The 16,486-nt window shown below is 40.1% G+C and overlaps 1 protein-coding gene across 2 annotated transcripts in view; it reads right to left on the reverse strand.

Moving 5' to 3' along the window:
* Positions 1-16,486, reverse strand: part of Acyp2 (acylphosphatase 2) — a 179,247-nt gene that overhangs the window by 117,290 nt on the left and 45,471 nt on the right. Inside the window, exon 4 of one of the 2 annotated variants that reach the window (XM_087583985.1) lies at positions 9,540-9,603. Coding sequence (XP_087440111.1) covers positions 9,540-9,603 — 64 coding nt within the window. 2 annotated transcript variants of the gene reach the window in all.

Genomic DNA, 16,486 nt, shown 5'->3' on the forward strand with positions numbered 1-16,486 from the left:
TTGGGAGCTCTCCCCAAGCTCCCAGATGCTGCCACCATGTCACCATGCCACCATCTCACTTAGCCCAGCCAGCTGCCAGCTGGCATTTCCCAAGAACACCGCCCATTCCTCTGGCAACCACCTTTACTGAAAACACTGTGAGCTGCTATTTGTATGCTACTGGCTAACTACGTTGGCTGCCCACTCTCTTGTCCTGTCTCCTTTAGCCCCAAGGAAGGAGAACACTAGAGACTTTTATTTTAAAACTGACAAGATAACTCAATGGCTGGGTGAAGAATTTCCTATTCTAATCTAACAGTAGTCTTTTCCATCCTTCTTTGTCTCTGTTGGTGGTGGAAGCTACATACTGTAGGTGCCCCAAGAGACCTACAAGTCCGCTGTTTCCTATCTGCTCCACAGCGTATCCAAATTTTCCTCTCTTTCCTCCCCTCCTCTTCCTCCTGGGACCCAGAAATCTCACCTTTTCCTCTTCACCCAGCTATTAGCTTCTGCCATCTTTTTGACATAATCAAGAAACAATTAGGGAACCAGAATTTAATTATCAGCTCCACCCTCTACACCTTCTATCCTGTGAGAACACAGTGATCCCATCCTCCAGAAGACACAGCAACAAGGCACCATATTGGAAGCTAAGATCAAGCCCACCAGAGTTTGTCAGAACCTGCTCTTGCACTTCATAGCATCCTGAATGGTAAGAAAATACACTTAGTACTTTACAGATGACTCCACCATAGGTATTGTTTTCATTTTTTATTGGTTATTTTATTTATTTACATTTCAAATGTTATCCCCCTTCCCAGTTTCCCCTCTATCCCCTGCCTCCATGAGGGTGCTCCCCCACCTGCCCATCACTCCTGCCTCAGCACCCACCATGGGTATTTTATGTTACTACAGCACAAAAGAATCAATGGCAATAACTGCTTGTAGTGAAAATAAGGTAGGCAGGGACACTAGTAAGGTTCTTTCTAGAGAAGAACAAGTCTGAACTAAGACCTGAATGAGAGACATCTGAGTGAAGACGGGTGAAAATGTTCCTGGTGAAGTCTCAAAGAGGACTCCCCAAACATGGAGTGTTGCAGCACAAGACAGGGAAGGCAGAAGAGTACATGTTTACACGCTTTAAAACCCACAGATTACTATGGTCAATCAGAATTGGCTTTGAAAACTGATGATAGCAATTGAAGAGCCATTAATAACTGCTTGGCTAAAACATCAGAAGGAAAGAAAGCTTAGAGAGATTTACCTTGGTTCATACTCCACAGAAACAATAATCACATAACAAATCTTTCCCAAGTTTTCATCTCTTTGTGTGGGCGTGTATATGTTCATCTATCTATCAATCAATCTATCTATCTATCTATCTATCTATCTATCTCTATCTCTATCTCTATCTCTATCTCTATATGTGTGTACATGAGAAGGTCAAAGATCACTTGGTCTTCTTTGGTCACATTTCATTTTTGTTTTGAGACGGGATCTCTTGCTGAACCTTGAGCCTTCTGATTCCTCTACACTGAGTGACCATCAAGCCCAGGGATCCTCCTCTCTCTGTCTCCCAGTACTGGGTTTGCAGGTGTGTCTGACAGCATCCAGTTTTTTAATGAGAATCCTGGGTATACAATCTCAGTCTTCAGGCTTGTATGGTAAGCACTTAACCAACTTAGCCATTTCTCTAGCCCCCAACTTTCATTACTAAAGTACCTCAGAAAACATGTAACTGTATGGAAATCCATTAGGATAAGACATAAAACTGCCAACATGCAAGACCCAGGAGCTACAAACTTATAGTATAGGCAATAAGAGATTAATGAAATTCGGACTCTACTCCTCACCCCTTTTCACTTAAAGGCTGTTCCTTCTCTGGGTATGGAAGCTAAGCTAACGGATTTGTCTCCACACCCATTCCCTGAAAGGGGTTACATGCTCCGTCATGCAATATCAATTAGTGTGGCCAATGATTTGAGGAGAAGGAATCTCAATGCAGTGTGTCACTTCAGTTGCTAAAAGTGTACCAGAATGCTCATGATCATACTAAATAACTTCAATGATAAGAGCTTTGCCTAGAGCACCTGACTTCTGTGTGTAAGCTCTTTGAAAACATTTATATATAGATTTTAATGGCCACGCTTGGAGGGAATATGAATTTTTAAAACCAATATCCCAATTAGTATAAAGAAAAAAATCTGCAACTTTTAAAAATGAAAACAAGCCTTTCAAAAGAGGAGAAAGAAGTGTAATTAGGAATGCATGAAGTACTAAAAGGCTGTTTTTAACTTGTTTCCTAAGAAACCAAAAATAGAACTGACAAGTACAATTTCCAAAAAAGCTTAGATCCACTTACTCTATTATTAAAATTTCCAGTTCAAAGTTTTAAGAATCACTAATTTTAAAAGAGGGCGGGGCATTCCATGGTTAACTTTGTTTGTAATGCTTATTCTCATGGAAGCTGGTATTTATGAGCAAATAGAGTAAGAAGCTGTACTTAAATTGGTGAACAGCACATTCAGCAACCAGAACTATACTGTGATCCATGACATCTGGCCAATGTGACTATGATGACAAATAATAGACTTCAGAATATAACAGACAAAAGGAGGCAAAAACCTAATTCTATTTTTAATATATAAATTGAATTATGGGTCATAGTTTCTCATTGTATTTTATAATTTATAGTATATATTTTATAGATATTAAATATTATTTATAATTTAAAAAAACCCTGCTCTCTCCTTCTGGTCTGAACCAGTGCTCTGAGAAAACCTTGGACACTGGCTCCACACCTAGTCCCACAATGCCCAGAGGAAGCCTGACTCCCAGGTGCTCTAATACACCCAGGATCACAAGTAAGGAGGCAATAACAACTGCCCCAACACCTGGAGTAAATGGGATTCCCGGAATCCAGGGATGCAGAAACCCTTACCCAGCCAGTGGCACTGGTTCATTCTGGTCTGCACCCGAATCCAGAGCAGATGTGGGGTGCGGGCTCTGCATCCACTCTTACAACAACCAGAGTGAGCTCAACTCCCAGGTTCTCTGAACCACCTAGGATCACAGAATCACAGAGGAAGCTCGACTCCTAGGAGATCTGACACAACCAGGAGTACTGGAGCTCTGACACACTCAAGATCATGATTGAGGCCACAACATCTTTCCGAACACCCAGAATAACTGGGACCCTAACAGGAACCAAGGAAACTCAAATCCCTGCCCAGCCAGAGGCATGCGTTCTTTCCAATTGCACTTGTGCCCTGAGCAAATCCAGGGCTCTAGCTCCCCACCTACTCCTGCAATACTCTGAGAAAGCTTGACTCCCAGGAGCTCTGACACAACAGGATCTCAGAAGTTTAGTCACACCAGGATTTCAGGATCAGAGAGGCAACTTGACTCCCAGAAACTCTGATATGCCCAGGATCTCAGGATCACAGGATCTCAGAATCACAGGATCACAGAGACAGCAGGACTGTGAAGAATTCTGACATAACCAGGATAACAGGAGGAACAGGCTCTAGTCAGAAACAGCAAGGACAGGTAGCACTAGAGATAACCAGATGGCAAGAGGCAAGCACAAGAACATAAGCAGCAAAAACCAAGGCTATTGGTGGACTCAAGACACACAAAGGCAGAAGTCCTCTGGGACCAGGCATTTCTGGTTTCTAGCTGTGGCCCAAACCTCTCTGATCCCAACCCACAGCTCCCTGCTCCCAAATCCCGGGGAAGAGAAACCTGAAGACCCAGAAGAGCAGGCAATCCTGAGACTGCAGGGCAGGACAGACTGTCAATTCTGCCCACCATTGTCCACATCCCTGGCCCAAGAGGAAACTGCATAGTGCCTCTTAACACAGAAATATAGGAGCAGTCAGCTGCAGGAGCCCCGAGGTCCAGATCTGCGCCTGGATCTGAAATGAACCACTCAAACAGCTCCCTGTACCCAAATCCCAAAGTGGGGGGCAGAGCTAGATCATCAGAGGTGCAGACAGTCCTGTGAAACCAGAGGAGATTACTCTCTGCCCACATTCCCGACTCAAGAGGAAAACGCCTTGTGCCATCTGTGACCCCTGTGCACAGGGACCTAGGAGAAGTAGGGGCAGGACCCTTCTAGTTCCTGCCCACACAGAGAGCTGAAAGCCAGCTGCCAGGAGTGACTACACGCCTGAGAGCAGAACACTCTGTTCCCTTAACTGGCTGAAAGAAAACAGGAAAACAGGTCTCCAGGAGTTCTGACACACAGGCCCACAGGAGGGTCAAGCCACCATCAGAAACAGCAAGACAAGCTAACACCAGACACAACCTGATGGCGAGAAGCAAGCACAGGAATCCAAGCAAAAGAAACCAAGACTAGTTGGCATCATCAGAGCACAATTCTCCCAACAAAGTAAACACTGGATATCCAAACACACCAGAAAATCAAGATCTAGATTTAAAATCACATTTTATCATAATGATGGAGGACTTCAAGAAAGGTCATAAATAACACCCTTAAGGAAATACAAGACAACACAAGTTAACAACTAGAAACCCTTAAAGAGGAAACACAAAAATCCTTAAAGAACTACTGGAAAAAACTTCCAATAGGAGAAGGAAATGAACAAAACCATCTAGGAGTTAAAAATGGAAATAGAAACAATAAAGAAAGCACAAAGAGAGACAACCCTGGAGATAGAAAACCTAGGGAAGAGATCAGGAGTCATAGATGCAAGCATCACCAACAAGAACATAAGAGATTGAAGAGAATCTCAGGGGCAGAAGATATCATAGAAAACATCGACACAGCTGTTAAAGATAATGTAAAGTGGAAAAAGCTCCTAGCCCAAAACATACAGGAAATCCAGAAAAAAATGAGAAGGTCAAACATAAGGATAATAGGGATAGAAGAGAGTGAAGACTCCCAACTTAAAGGGCCAGTAAATATCTTCAACAAAATCATAGAAGAAAACTTCCCTAACCTAAAGAAAGAAATGCCCATAAACATAAAACAACCCTGCAGAACTCCAAGTAGATTGGAGCAGGAAAGAAACTACTCCCGTCACATAATAGTCAAAATACCAAATGCACAAAATGAAGAAAGAATATTAAAAGCAGTGAGGGAAAAAGGTCAAGTAACATATAAAGGGAGACCTATCAGAATCACACCAGACTTCTCGCCAGAAACTATGAAAGCCAGAAGATCCTGGACAGATGTCATACAGACCCTAAGAGAACACAAATGCCAGCCCAGGTTACTGTATTCAGCAAAACTATCAATTAACATTGAGGGAGAAACCAAGATATTCCATGACAAAACCAAATTTACACAATATCCTTCTACAAATTCAGCCCTACAAAGGATAATAAATGGCAAAGCCCAACACAAGGAGGCAAGGTACACCCTAGAAAAAACAAGAAAGTAATTTTTTTGTAATAAAACCAAAAGAAGAGAAGCACACAAACATAATCCTACCTCCAAATACAAAAATAACAGGAACAATCACTATTCCTTAATATCTCTCAACATCAATGGACTCAACTCCCCAATAAAAAGGCACAGATTAATAGACTGGATACATAAAGAGGACCCTGCATTCTGCTGCCTACAGGAAACACACCTCAGAGACAAAGACAGACACGACCTCAGAGTAAAAGGCTAGAAAACCACTTTTCAATCAAATGGTCTGAAGAAGCAAGCTGGAGTAGCCATTCTAATATCAAATAAAATCGACTTTCAACCAAAAGTCATCAAAAAAGATAAGGAATGACACTTCATATTTATCAAAGGAGAAATCCACCAAGATGAACTCTCAATCCTAAGTATCTATGCTCCAAATACAAGAGCACCTACATTCATGAAAGAAACCTTACTAAAGCTGAAAACACACATTGCACCTCACACCTCCTAGTAGGAGATTTCAACACCGCACTCTCATCACTGGACAGATCATGGAAACAGATCTACTCAATGATAGCTTGGTCAAGGAAGAAAGAAAGAAAGAAATTAAACACTTCTTAGAATTTAATGAAAATGAAGGTAAAACATACCCGTACTTAGGGGAAACAATGAAAGCTGTGCTAAGAGGAAAACTCATAGCTCTGAGTGCCTGCAGAAAGAAACAGGAAAGAGCATATGTCAGCAGCTTGACAGCACACCTAAAAGCTCTAGAACAAAAAGAAGCAAATATACCAAAGAGGAGTAGAAGGCAGGAAATAATCAAACTCAGAGCTGAAATCAACCAAGTAGAAACAAAAAGGACTACAGAACCAAAAGCTAGTTCTTTGAGAAAATCAACAAGATAGATAAACCCTTAGCCAGACTAATGAGAGGACACAGAGAGTATGTCCAAATTAACAAAATCAGAAATGAAAAGGGAGACAATAACAACAGAATCTGAGGAAATTAAAAAAAATTATCAGATCCTACTATAAAAGCTTATATTCAACAAAATTGGAAAACCTGGAGGAATTGGATAATTTTCTAAACAAATACCAGGAACCAAAGTTAAATCAGGAACAGATAAACCATTCAAACAACTCTATAACTCCTAAAGAAATAGAAGCAGTCATTAAAAGTCTCCCAACCAAAAAGATCCCAGGACCAGATGGGTTTAGTGCAGAATTCTGTCAGACCTTCATAGAAGACCTCATACCAATGTTGTCCAAACTATTTCACAAAATTGAAACAAACAGAGCACTACCAAGTTCCTTCTATGAATCCACAATTACTCTTATACCTAAACCACACAAAGAACCAACAAAAAAGGAGAACTTCAGACCAATTACCCTTATGAATATCGATGCAAAATTCCTCTATAAAATTATTTCAAACCGAATCCAAGAACACATCAAAATGATCATCCATCATGATCAAGTAGGCTTCATCACAGGTATGCAGGGATTGTTCAATATACAGAAAACCATCAACGTAATCCACTATATAAACAAACTCAAAATAAAAACACATGATCATTTCATTAGATGCTGGGAAAGCATTTGACAAAATTCAACACCCCTTCATGATAAAAGTCCTGGAAAGAACAGGAATTCAAGCCCCATACCTAAACATAGTAAAAGCCATATACAGCAAACCTGTAGTTAACATTAAACTAAATGGAGAGACCCTTGAAGCAGTCCCACTAAAATCAGGAACTGAACAAGGCTGCCCACTCTTTCTTTACTTATTCAATACAGTTCTCTAAGTCTAGCCAGAGCAATCAGAAAACAAAAGGAGGTCAAAGGGATTGGAAAGGAAGAAGTCAAAATATCACTATTTGCAGATGATATAATGTCTGCAGAAGAGGAAGTCAAGGAAGTGTGGAAAAAATGCTCCCATGAGAGTGCTCCAGATGTCATAGAAGCAGATAAAACCAAATGGGCAGACACACTCTGGACAAGGTATTGGCTATTTCGTGCTAATACAAATGGCATTGTGTATGTCAGCTGGCCCTAGAGTCACTTACTGCTGAAGGAAGACTAGAGCTGTGAAGGTGCATGGGATGGTGTGGGGGTAGGGCTGGCCTTTGCTAAACAACTTCATCTTGGGAGGGGCCAACAGAGTGACTAAGACACTTCCCAAATGTATCTTCTAAAATGGTGCAGATAAAAAAGTCCTTCCGCAGCATTCCTAAGTGGCTCTGTCAGTAGAAAAGCCAAATGGCAAATTCTGAATTTAAAGGGCTGGAACTTGATTTCAAACTGAAGCTGGTTCATCTCAGCACTGTCCACCTTCACTGCCCATTGTCACATCACTTAAGTTAAAGCATATACCCACAATTGTGCTTTTGCTATTCTCAGCCATCCAGAAATAGCAGTGGTCTGACTACAGTTATCCACGTAATGCTTCCCTACAGCACCAGAATGTAACCATCCCTCCTATGTTGTCTCTTTGTTGGCTTCATTGAGTCTCTAGATTTAGTGCAATGATTGACATCAATGTATTTTAAAATAATTCAGCAGTCATTGGAATTGACCTTACTATATCTTAATGTATATAATATAATGTACACCCAATAATGTTTTTATCCTAAACTCCTTACTTCTGCCCTAACTCTCTCTCTCTCTCTCTCTCTCTCTCTCTCTCTCTCTCTCTCTCTCTCTCTCTCTCTCATACACACACACACACACACACACACACACACGCACACACACACACACACACACGCTTCAGCATGTCAGCATCCTATTAGGACCAGGTGTTCCTTCAATGTCTGCATATAGCACAGCTTCAAAAGCAGGTAGTCCCAGAAGACACCACAGCCTGAACAAGTGAAGCAGTCTGCTCTTCCCAGATTTGGCCAACATTCCAGCTTTTTGGACCTCCTCTCCAATAATAGCACCCCAATGTCAGCATGAAGTAGTCATAGATGATCATATTGCCCCTTATTTATTATCAACAAAAAGCTGGGATGTTGGGATTCTGACCTGGGAAAAAAATAGCTGAAGTGCATATTTTAAACACCAAAGTGGACCGGGCTTCCAGGTTCTCCAAACATCCCTCAGTTCCTACCTGTTACAGGGCATAGCTGGCATACTTCATCTTCTATACCGAACTTTCCAGCCCAGGCAATGGCTTCCCCTCCCCAAAAGCTCTTCCCTTTATAATTAAGATATCTCTCTCTCTCTCTCTCTCTCTCTCTCTCTCTCTCTCTCTCTCTCTCTCTCTCTCTCTCTCTCTCTCTCTGCATTTTCTCTCTCCTTGTGAGTGCATGCACTTTCTTTTTCTTCCCCCTCCCATGGCAACTTATCTGGCCTCATTCCTTGGAACCATTGAACTTGCCTTAAAGCTGCTTCCCAAGAAATCTGCCTTTACATCCTCTAATCTGGTTTGAATTGGCTCATTTCATCAGCTGAGAATAACTTATCACAGACTAAGTGTCTTCTGCACATGGCAGGGCTGATATACTCATCAACTCATAATAGCTGAAGCTATCTGCATAAGACTTACAAAATATCAAACTGCTCAACATTTTAGAATGGAAGGCTATCTTAGTAACTGTTCTATTGCTGTGAAGAAACACTATGACCAAGGCAACTCTTAATTGGGGTCTGCTTACAGTTTCAGAGGATTAGTTCTTTATTATCCTGGTGGGAAGCAGATAGACATGGCCCTAGAGCAATAGCTAAAAGCCTTACATCCTGATCCACGGGCAGAAGGCAAAAAGAGACACCAGACCAACTAATGCCAAACATTCAAATATATGAGCCTATAGGGGCCATTCTCACTCAAACGACCATAAGAGGGGAGAGGATCATGAGCCCCATCTGGTTTATCTATTCACACTTGATGGCTTCTGGAGAAGGAAAAATTTGTTTTCTTTATACATTTGGTTCTGATAGGTTGACTCTACTCTAGTGATGGCTCTATCCCCGTGAGTTTATGGGCAACACAAATTGGACTCTGGTTTATATAAAAAAAGTACACAAAGTGGGGAAGGGTGGGGGAAATGGGGGTTGTCTGCGAGGAGTTAAAGGGAAGAGTCAGGGGAACTATAAACAAAATATAAACGTGTATAAATTTCTCAAAGGATTAAAAAAATTACACTAATAAAATATTAAAAAATTTTTAGACTGACCTCAGGAAGAAATGGAGGCAGCAATGGAGCAGTAAATGCAGCCTCTGTATTCCTGAAAAAGTACCTAGACAACAATGAGAGGAATGGTGTCATCTGAGTGCAGTGGTAGATTGTGTTCTCTGCAACAAGTCAGGTTCAGAGGCTCTTACTGACTACTCCAATGTGGTCCATGGAGGTTCCCATGACCATTTGTTCCCATTTGTCAAAATTCTGGTAATTAGCTTTTACAGTCAAGGACACCTGATTGGACACAGTTTGTCTACTTGAAGACTCTAGTTTCCTAAAAATTAAGGACTTTGTCATTTTTGTTATAATTATTTCCTAACATTGTGGTATAATACTTTAAATGGCAAATGCTCAATAAATAGTGAAAAGTCAATGCAGGGTTCCAAACATTTATGAAACTTCTCTTGTTGTCTGAAAGTATCTCTGAAATCTTAGTATCTTCTCTCTAGTTCATAATGGTATGAATTGGTTGGACTCTCTATTTTAAAAGACTGTGATCTTTATGTTCTCCCTGCTGGTTAATAACAGACCCTCACTCAGTAAGGGTGAGTCAGTTTAAAGCAGACAAGTGAACGCTATATTCCAAAAACTGTCTGGTCCTACTGTTAGCTTTCTGCTAAAAGATTAAATTTTCCAGCTTCCCTTGAAGCTGTGCAAGAACAAGGAGGCTACATGCAGCAAACATTTACTCTCCTCACCCTACCCATTATAAAGGGTAGCAGCCATCTTTTTCTACTGGCAGTTGGGTCAACTTCCCACAACTTAGGGTATATGTACCCTCAACATGCCCTCAAATGCCTCCTTTCTATCTTTGAAGCATCTGGAGCATCTGGAGCCCCAGTAGCCAGATTCATGCCCACATTTGGGACCTTTTATCTTCTTTACTGTCCTTGCTAATGCTTGGGACCTGTTCTCTCAAGAGCACAGACACCCAAAGAGCTTACTATATAAGATAAACACCCACCAGTCTACCTGGGACCTCTGGCTTTTATGCTCCTACCTCTATGAGTAAAGTCATGTAGATGAAGGCTGTAGCTCTGGGGGCTTTATTAGTGTTCTGTGTAAACCCAGTGTGGACATTGAGTAGGTCTAGCAGGGCCACTGGTCTTTTACAGGCACAATTTCTTTTCACTCTCCATGTCTGCCCTTCTCTCCTCTGTCATTCTAACAGTCTGTCCTTTTAGGCAGGAGGCCATGTTCCACTCAACAAGACCACACATGCAATACAGCCAAACTACAAGACAAGGTAACCAATGGGATCTAACTTGGAAGCACCACAGTTTAGGCCCACAGGTTCCCCTGTCTCATTTTGAAACTCACTTGGTTGAAAGAACTTAAGACTTTCCACAAGCTGTAAGAATGTTTGGTCCAAGAATTCTGGGAATTCTCTCACCTGAACAGTGTGACAAAACTTTCCAGTGCCCTTATAGTCTCTTGACCTTACTTTTCAGATGTGCTTGGTCAATTCAAACTTGGTAGATGCTTCAAGAAGCTGGATTCTTACCCGTGTGTTACTTTGGTCCTGAACCTATCATGTGTTCCAAATTGTCTCATCCACTCTTATCTTGGCTGTACTCTAATCTAAAAAAGCTCCATTTGGGAGACCTCATACCAGGTTCCCTTGTTTGGCTCTAAGTCCAAATTTGTTTTCAATGTGCATTGGTCAAATAGCCACTGTCAGCCCAAATTCAGAACTTTTTATTTTAATGTCTAATTTGATTTAAAGAACTTCATAAGGTGTATTGTCTGAGCCACCTGCTCCCAAATAGAATGCTCAGCTCAACTCAACCTTTCTTGTCTCTGCTACTCAGTTCTAGCTTGCAACCGCACCTAGAGCCAGAATGCTGTAGCAGGAAAGCATCATTCTATGCTATAGTTATAGTCACAAATCCCAGTATCCTGGTAAAATCAAAACTCTAGAGGCTTGTAATTTATTAATCAGATTTATATCAGTAAATTCTCATCCCTCAAAACATCCACACAATAAACTCAGAGCCAATTGACATGATATAAACTGCCCACCTAGATAAGACAAATTGTACTGCAATTATTCATCCCTTATAAGATATTCATAGCTACCTGTGAATATTTAAAGCCACGCAGAATCTGGATCATTTTTCTCTTCCTTCATCTTCCTTCCTTCCTCCCCTCTCTCCTATCTCTCCTGCCTTTCAAAACCTCTCGGCCCGCCCTCCTTTTCTACTGTCCAATCACAGGCTCTATCTAGCCTTGTCTTTCACCTACCCCCACCTGCTTACAAATAGCAATCTACAGAATGCCTGGCATTTTTCTACTGGGTATCCAAGCCTGGAGAGTCATTCTTTTATCTTTATAATTTCTAAAATATTTGTAAAGCCTTTCAGGCTGTCTGTCACCATCTTCAGACACTGGTTGTGCATATGCCAATCCCTAAGTTCAGTCTTTTAGGGATTAAAATGTCTTCTGGATATGGAAATATCAGAAAGTGATTAAAATATCTTCTAGGTATGGATAGCATCAGAAAGTGATAAAAATGTCTTCTGGGTATGGATAATATCAGAAAATTGTCACATGATGTCTTAGTAAATTGGAAATCTGGCTCTAGACGTGGATTAGGCTTGCTCACCTTATACCTAACAAAATTTGTCTAAAAGTTTTCTCTAAGTCCCCTATCCTCACTCTGGATGGATTCTCTTGCCCAGAGGAGGATCTTGAGTCTGCAATACATTTTAAATTTCTAAAACAACAGAGAAATGTTGTCCTCGGTGTCTCCTGAACTGACATATAGGAAGTTGTGAGCAGGGAACCCTTGTACCTAAGCCTGCCACCAGCACATATGGAATGTCCATGCTAGTTCAACTGACCTTGCCCTTTACACCAGCGCTCAGTTCTTCCTCTTAGCCAAGGTGTATAGCAGAACCACCCATGTTCACTGATGAAGAGGCTGCCAGATCATCCAATGCATAGCTTTGAACTGTCTTTTGAACTTTGCTAGACAATCCTATAAAAATGACTCGAGTAAGATTCTATTTCTCTTTTAAGCTGTCAATCAGAACCTGAATTTAACTGACTTCCTTTACAAAGTTTCCATGTGCTTGTTCCTTTTGCAAGAGTCTGATATAAATGAATTATCCTTACAATATCCTTCTCAGAATGTTGGTACAGGACCCAGCCAGTTATACAATTGCATTTAACCTTATTAACTTTATATTTAACCTTTTATTAACTTATCTAATTATGATGTAAAAATTTCCCTCACTAACTTTGTCTCTTAATATTTCTCACAAAGTTTTAGAACTATTAATTTCTGGCTTATGCTCTGAGCTGTCTATTAGGTCTTATTGTAGTCCTGTGTTGATGCTCTTTTGAAGTACTGTTACCCCTTCTACATAGCCCATTTGCCAGCTTGAAGCAGTTATAGTGAGATTGGTGCCCCCAAATCACTGAAAGAAGTTTGGGTGACCCCTGAAAGAGGAACTAGTGAGCCATGAGTCATCGAATTCACTTCTCTTCTTGCCCTTCTGGGCACTGTTTTCAGGACTTAGAACTAAAACACCTTAGAACTAAAACACCTTCTTTGCATCATTTAACCTTTCTGTCTCATCAACTCTCAAAAAAACAAAAACAAAAAAAAAAAACAAACCCTTAGTTAAATCACAAACCAGCTTAATATCCTTCAGAAGTAACTCCACTCCCACCCACCCCACCCCACCCCACCCCACCCCCGTTTTTGTGTTGCTGTTGCAGAACTCTAGATCTAACTACCATTCCGAATGGGATTTGTGCTCTCCTCCAAAAGCAATGCTGCTTCCACACCAACAAATTCAATCTGGTTTGAGATGGAGTCTAAAGACATAGAGACCAGATAAAACTTCAACCAAAGGTATCCAAATATACATGCATCTGATCTCTTCCTTCTTGGCTTCTCCCTGGATTACTTCATTATGTTTAACTGTCCTTATATTTATGTTCTTACCTTATATTATATGGCTCTCACGATATAATACCTCCATTTATTCCACTTTTTTCCTGATACATATACAAAAGGTCCTTCTACAAACTGTTCAGAAACTGGCCACAAGGAGCTTCATCCCTTTCACTCCAGGCCGGGCCAAACACAATTCTTCACATTAGTCTTCAATTTTCTTCTGTCCCCTTCCTTCCATGCTCTGTAGCTCCCTATGGCTACTGCTAACTCACTTTAGTACAATATTCCTGAGTCCAGACTAGTCATTATCATCCAGAATCAACCCTACCACCACCTCCTTTTACTTACTCCATCTCTCCTACACACCCCTTCCACCTTCCTGGGCAATCTCTCAGTTTTAGTTGGTAACCAAATCATCTGCTTACAAACCTCTAGTGATTATTTTTCAAAACTCTCCCAAGGGAGGACAGCAATTGAATGATCCATCACAACTGATCAAAACTCCTTAGGTAAGTGAACAGAAAACCCCTTTGAGGGCTAAAGTTGTAATTTAAGTTTTAATTACTGTGCTTAAGAGAGTTGTAATCAAAATGCTTCTAACTTGTAAGCTTCCCTTGCCCAAGGATATATAAGTTCCTGGAATGCTTGGGGCTTTTCATATAAGATAACAAGCCATTTGCTTTCACTTCTGTAAACAAGGTTGGTTGCCCCAACTGTACAGGATGTGCTTGATCACACATAGGCAGGAGGTGGTAGACAGTATGTCAGGATATATGCTTGACTTGCCCTGATTGGTAGAAGGGGGGAAGTATATAACCTTTTCCATCACATAAACCATTTTGCCTTCATAATCACATAAACCATTTTATAGATTAAAAATAATTATTTTGTAGTAAGTATATTGAAATATGCTTTCAGTTTTTAGAAAATAGAGAAATCCTTTTAAATTTTTTATGTTCCCGTTATTATACTATAAATTAACTTTAAACAAACACACACACACACACACACACACACACACACACACACACACAAGACTGGGCAAAATGATACACATAGCACTTGGAAAGCTAAAACAGGAAAATCAGGAATTTAAGGCCAATCTAAGATACACAGCAAGACCTTGTTTCAAAACACAACATGAACAACAAAAATTGTACAAAAATAAAATAATAATAAGTATTAAGTTTTGTTGGTCTGATTTTTTTGAGACAGTGTATCTGTATCCCAGACTGTCCTCACGCTCATAGGAATCCTGTTTCAACCCCCAAGGATTTTAGTTGTGAGCCACCACTCCTAATGAACAGTAACAGGTTTTAGGAAACTGAAAGTCTATAAAGTGTCTCAAAATAAATAAATAGGAAAGAAAAAAATGAAATCAAGAAAGCAAGCAATCATTTTGTTAGGGTTGGAGAAATGGTGCATCAGGAAAGTATGCATGCAGTTCTTACAAAGGACCTGAGTTCAGTTCCCAGCACCCATACCCATTAGTTAATGTGGATCTAACCTCCCAGGGCACCTCACACTCATGTGCACACACACACACATGCATGCACATACTTCATAATAAATAAAAAATTTTACAGCTCTTTTGTGACTATGGATTGCATTAAAAATGCCCAAGTTGTCTATAGTTTCAGTAAACAGCTTTAAAACCCACCTATTTGCATGAAAAACAAGCAAACAAACAAATAAAAACCCTTGATAGAATGAGTGGAAAAAAATGTTAGCAAAGTGCTTTGAGATTCTCTCAAAGGAAAAAGCCTGGAAAAATCATATTTAGTTACAAAGAAACTCATGCTATAAATAGTCTACCAGGGCAAAGGCTTTTTAAGTACTAAATAACTGAATCAAACACCATTTAATTGTTCAAAAAAAAAAACTATTAGTTCCAGTCTACTACTACAGCAGACAGAAACTCAAAACAATGTCATATACTAGTTAAAACGGTACTGTTTGTGTTTCATATTCTATACAATGTGACATGTCCATGGAAGAAGTACATACGACTAATTATAATGGTGACTATTGACAAAGTAATTTTAGTTTCAGCTGGGAACTCGTGTAAGGGCATATGTGTTGTTAAAACTATAGAAGCACAGATTCCTAGGGGGGCAGGATACTAGAGATCTACCAAACAAAACATACTATACAGGAGATTAGTTCTTTTACAACAAAGTATCTACATAGGAGTTGAAAACTTTTATATTTCAAGTCCTAGAGAGTAAATATTGTAGGCCACATAGTCCTTTAGATTGCTGCAGCAACTTGATTTTGCCAATATATCACAGAAAAAGCAACCATAAACATAAATAAATGTTTGTGGCTATGCAAATCTTCACTTGCAGAACAATCTGAGGCCCAGGCTGGAGGCTACAAAGCTTTTACCTAACAGGCTAGTATCTGAGACAGTTTTACTATTAAAGGACTTTAGAGGAAGTACATCTGCTAGTGAGTCAGCAGGATCCCCTGAAGCACTTCTTTTTCTCCAGCTACCCAGCCCCCATGCTGTCAGGTATTCCTTGTATTATGAGGCAGTTTTCCAGACCATGAAACCATACAGATAACAATCCTTTGAAATTTGGGAGGGAGATATGTGACACATGGCTTTAAAAATATGCAGCAATCAAGATGGAGTTTTAATTCTAGAATTTGGCTCACTGTCTCCAAGTATAAATGATCTTTATTTTACAAAATTACTATTTTGAGTTTAAGAAAAAACATATTTTAGAAGGATTCAACAAACAGTTCATGTGCACTGTTCTAACTCTATATTAATTTAAAACAACTAGTAAAAATAGAATATTTTAAAACGTTTGTCCCAAAAAGTAGGTTTAATAATAGATTCAAAATGGTTTTTATCAAAAATGTTGGCAGAACTCACCTCTACAATTGGAGTCATATAATCCAATTTTCAAAATAAAACCATCAGTCTTTCCTTCTGAGAAAATAAAACAAAGAAGGAGAAGAAAACAGGCACACATCTGCAATGTGGCCTTCAGGCTGCTGGCTTCTTAGAGAACACAGCAGGGAG

The sequence above is a fragment of the Rattus norvegicus genome, chromosome 14 (genome assembly GCF_021556685.1).
Source record: "Rattus norvegicus strain SHRSP/BbbUtx chromosome 14, alternate assembly SHRSP_T2T, whole genome shotgun sequence".
In the NCBI taxonomy this organism is placed as follows: Eukaryota; Metazoa; Chordata; class Mammalia; order Rodentia; family Muridae; genus Rattus; species Rattus norvegicus.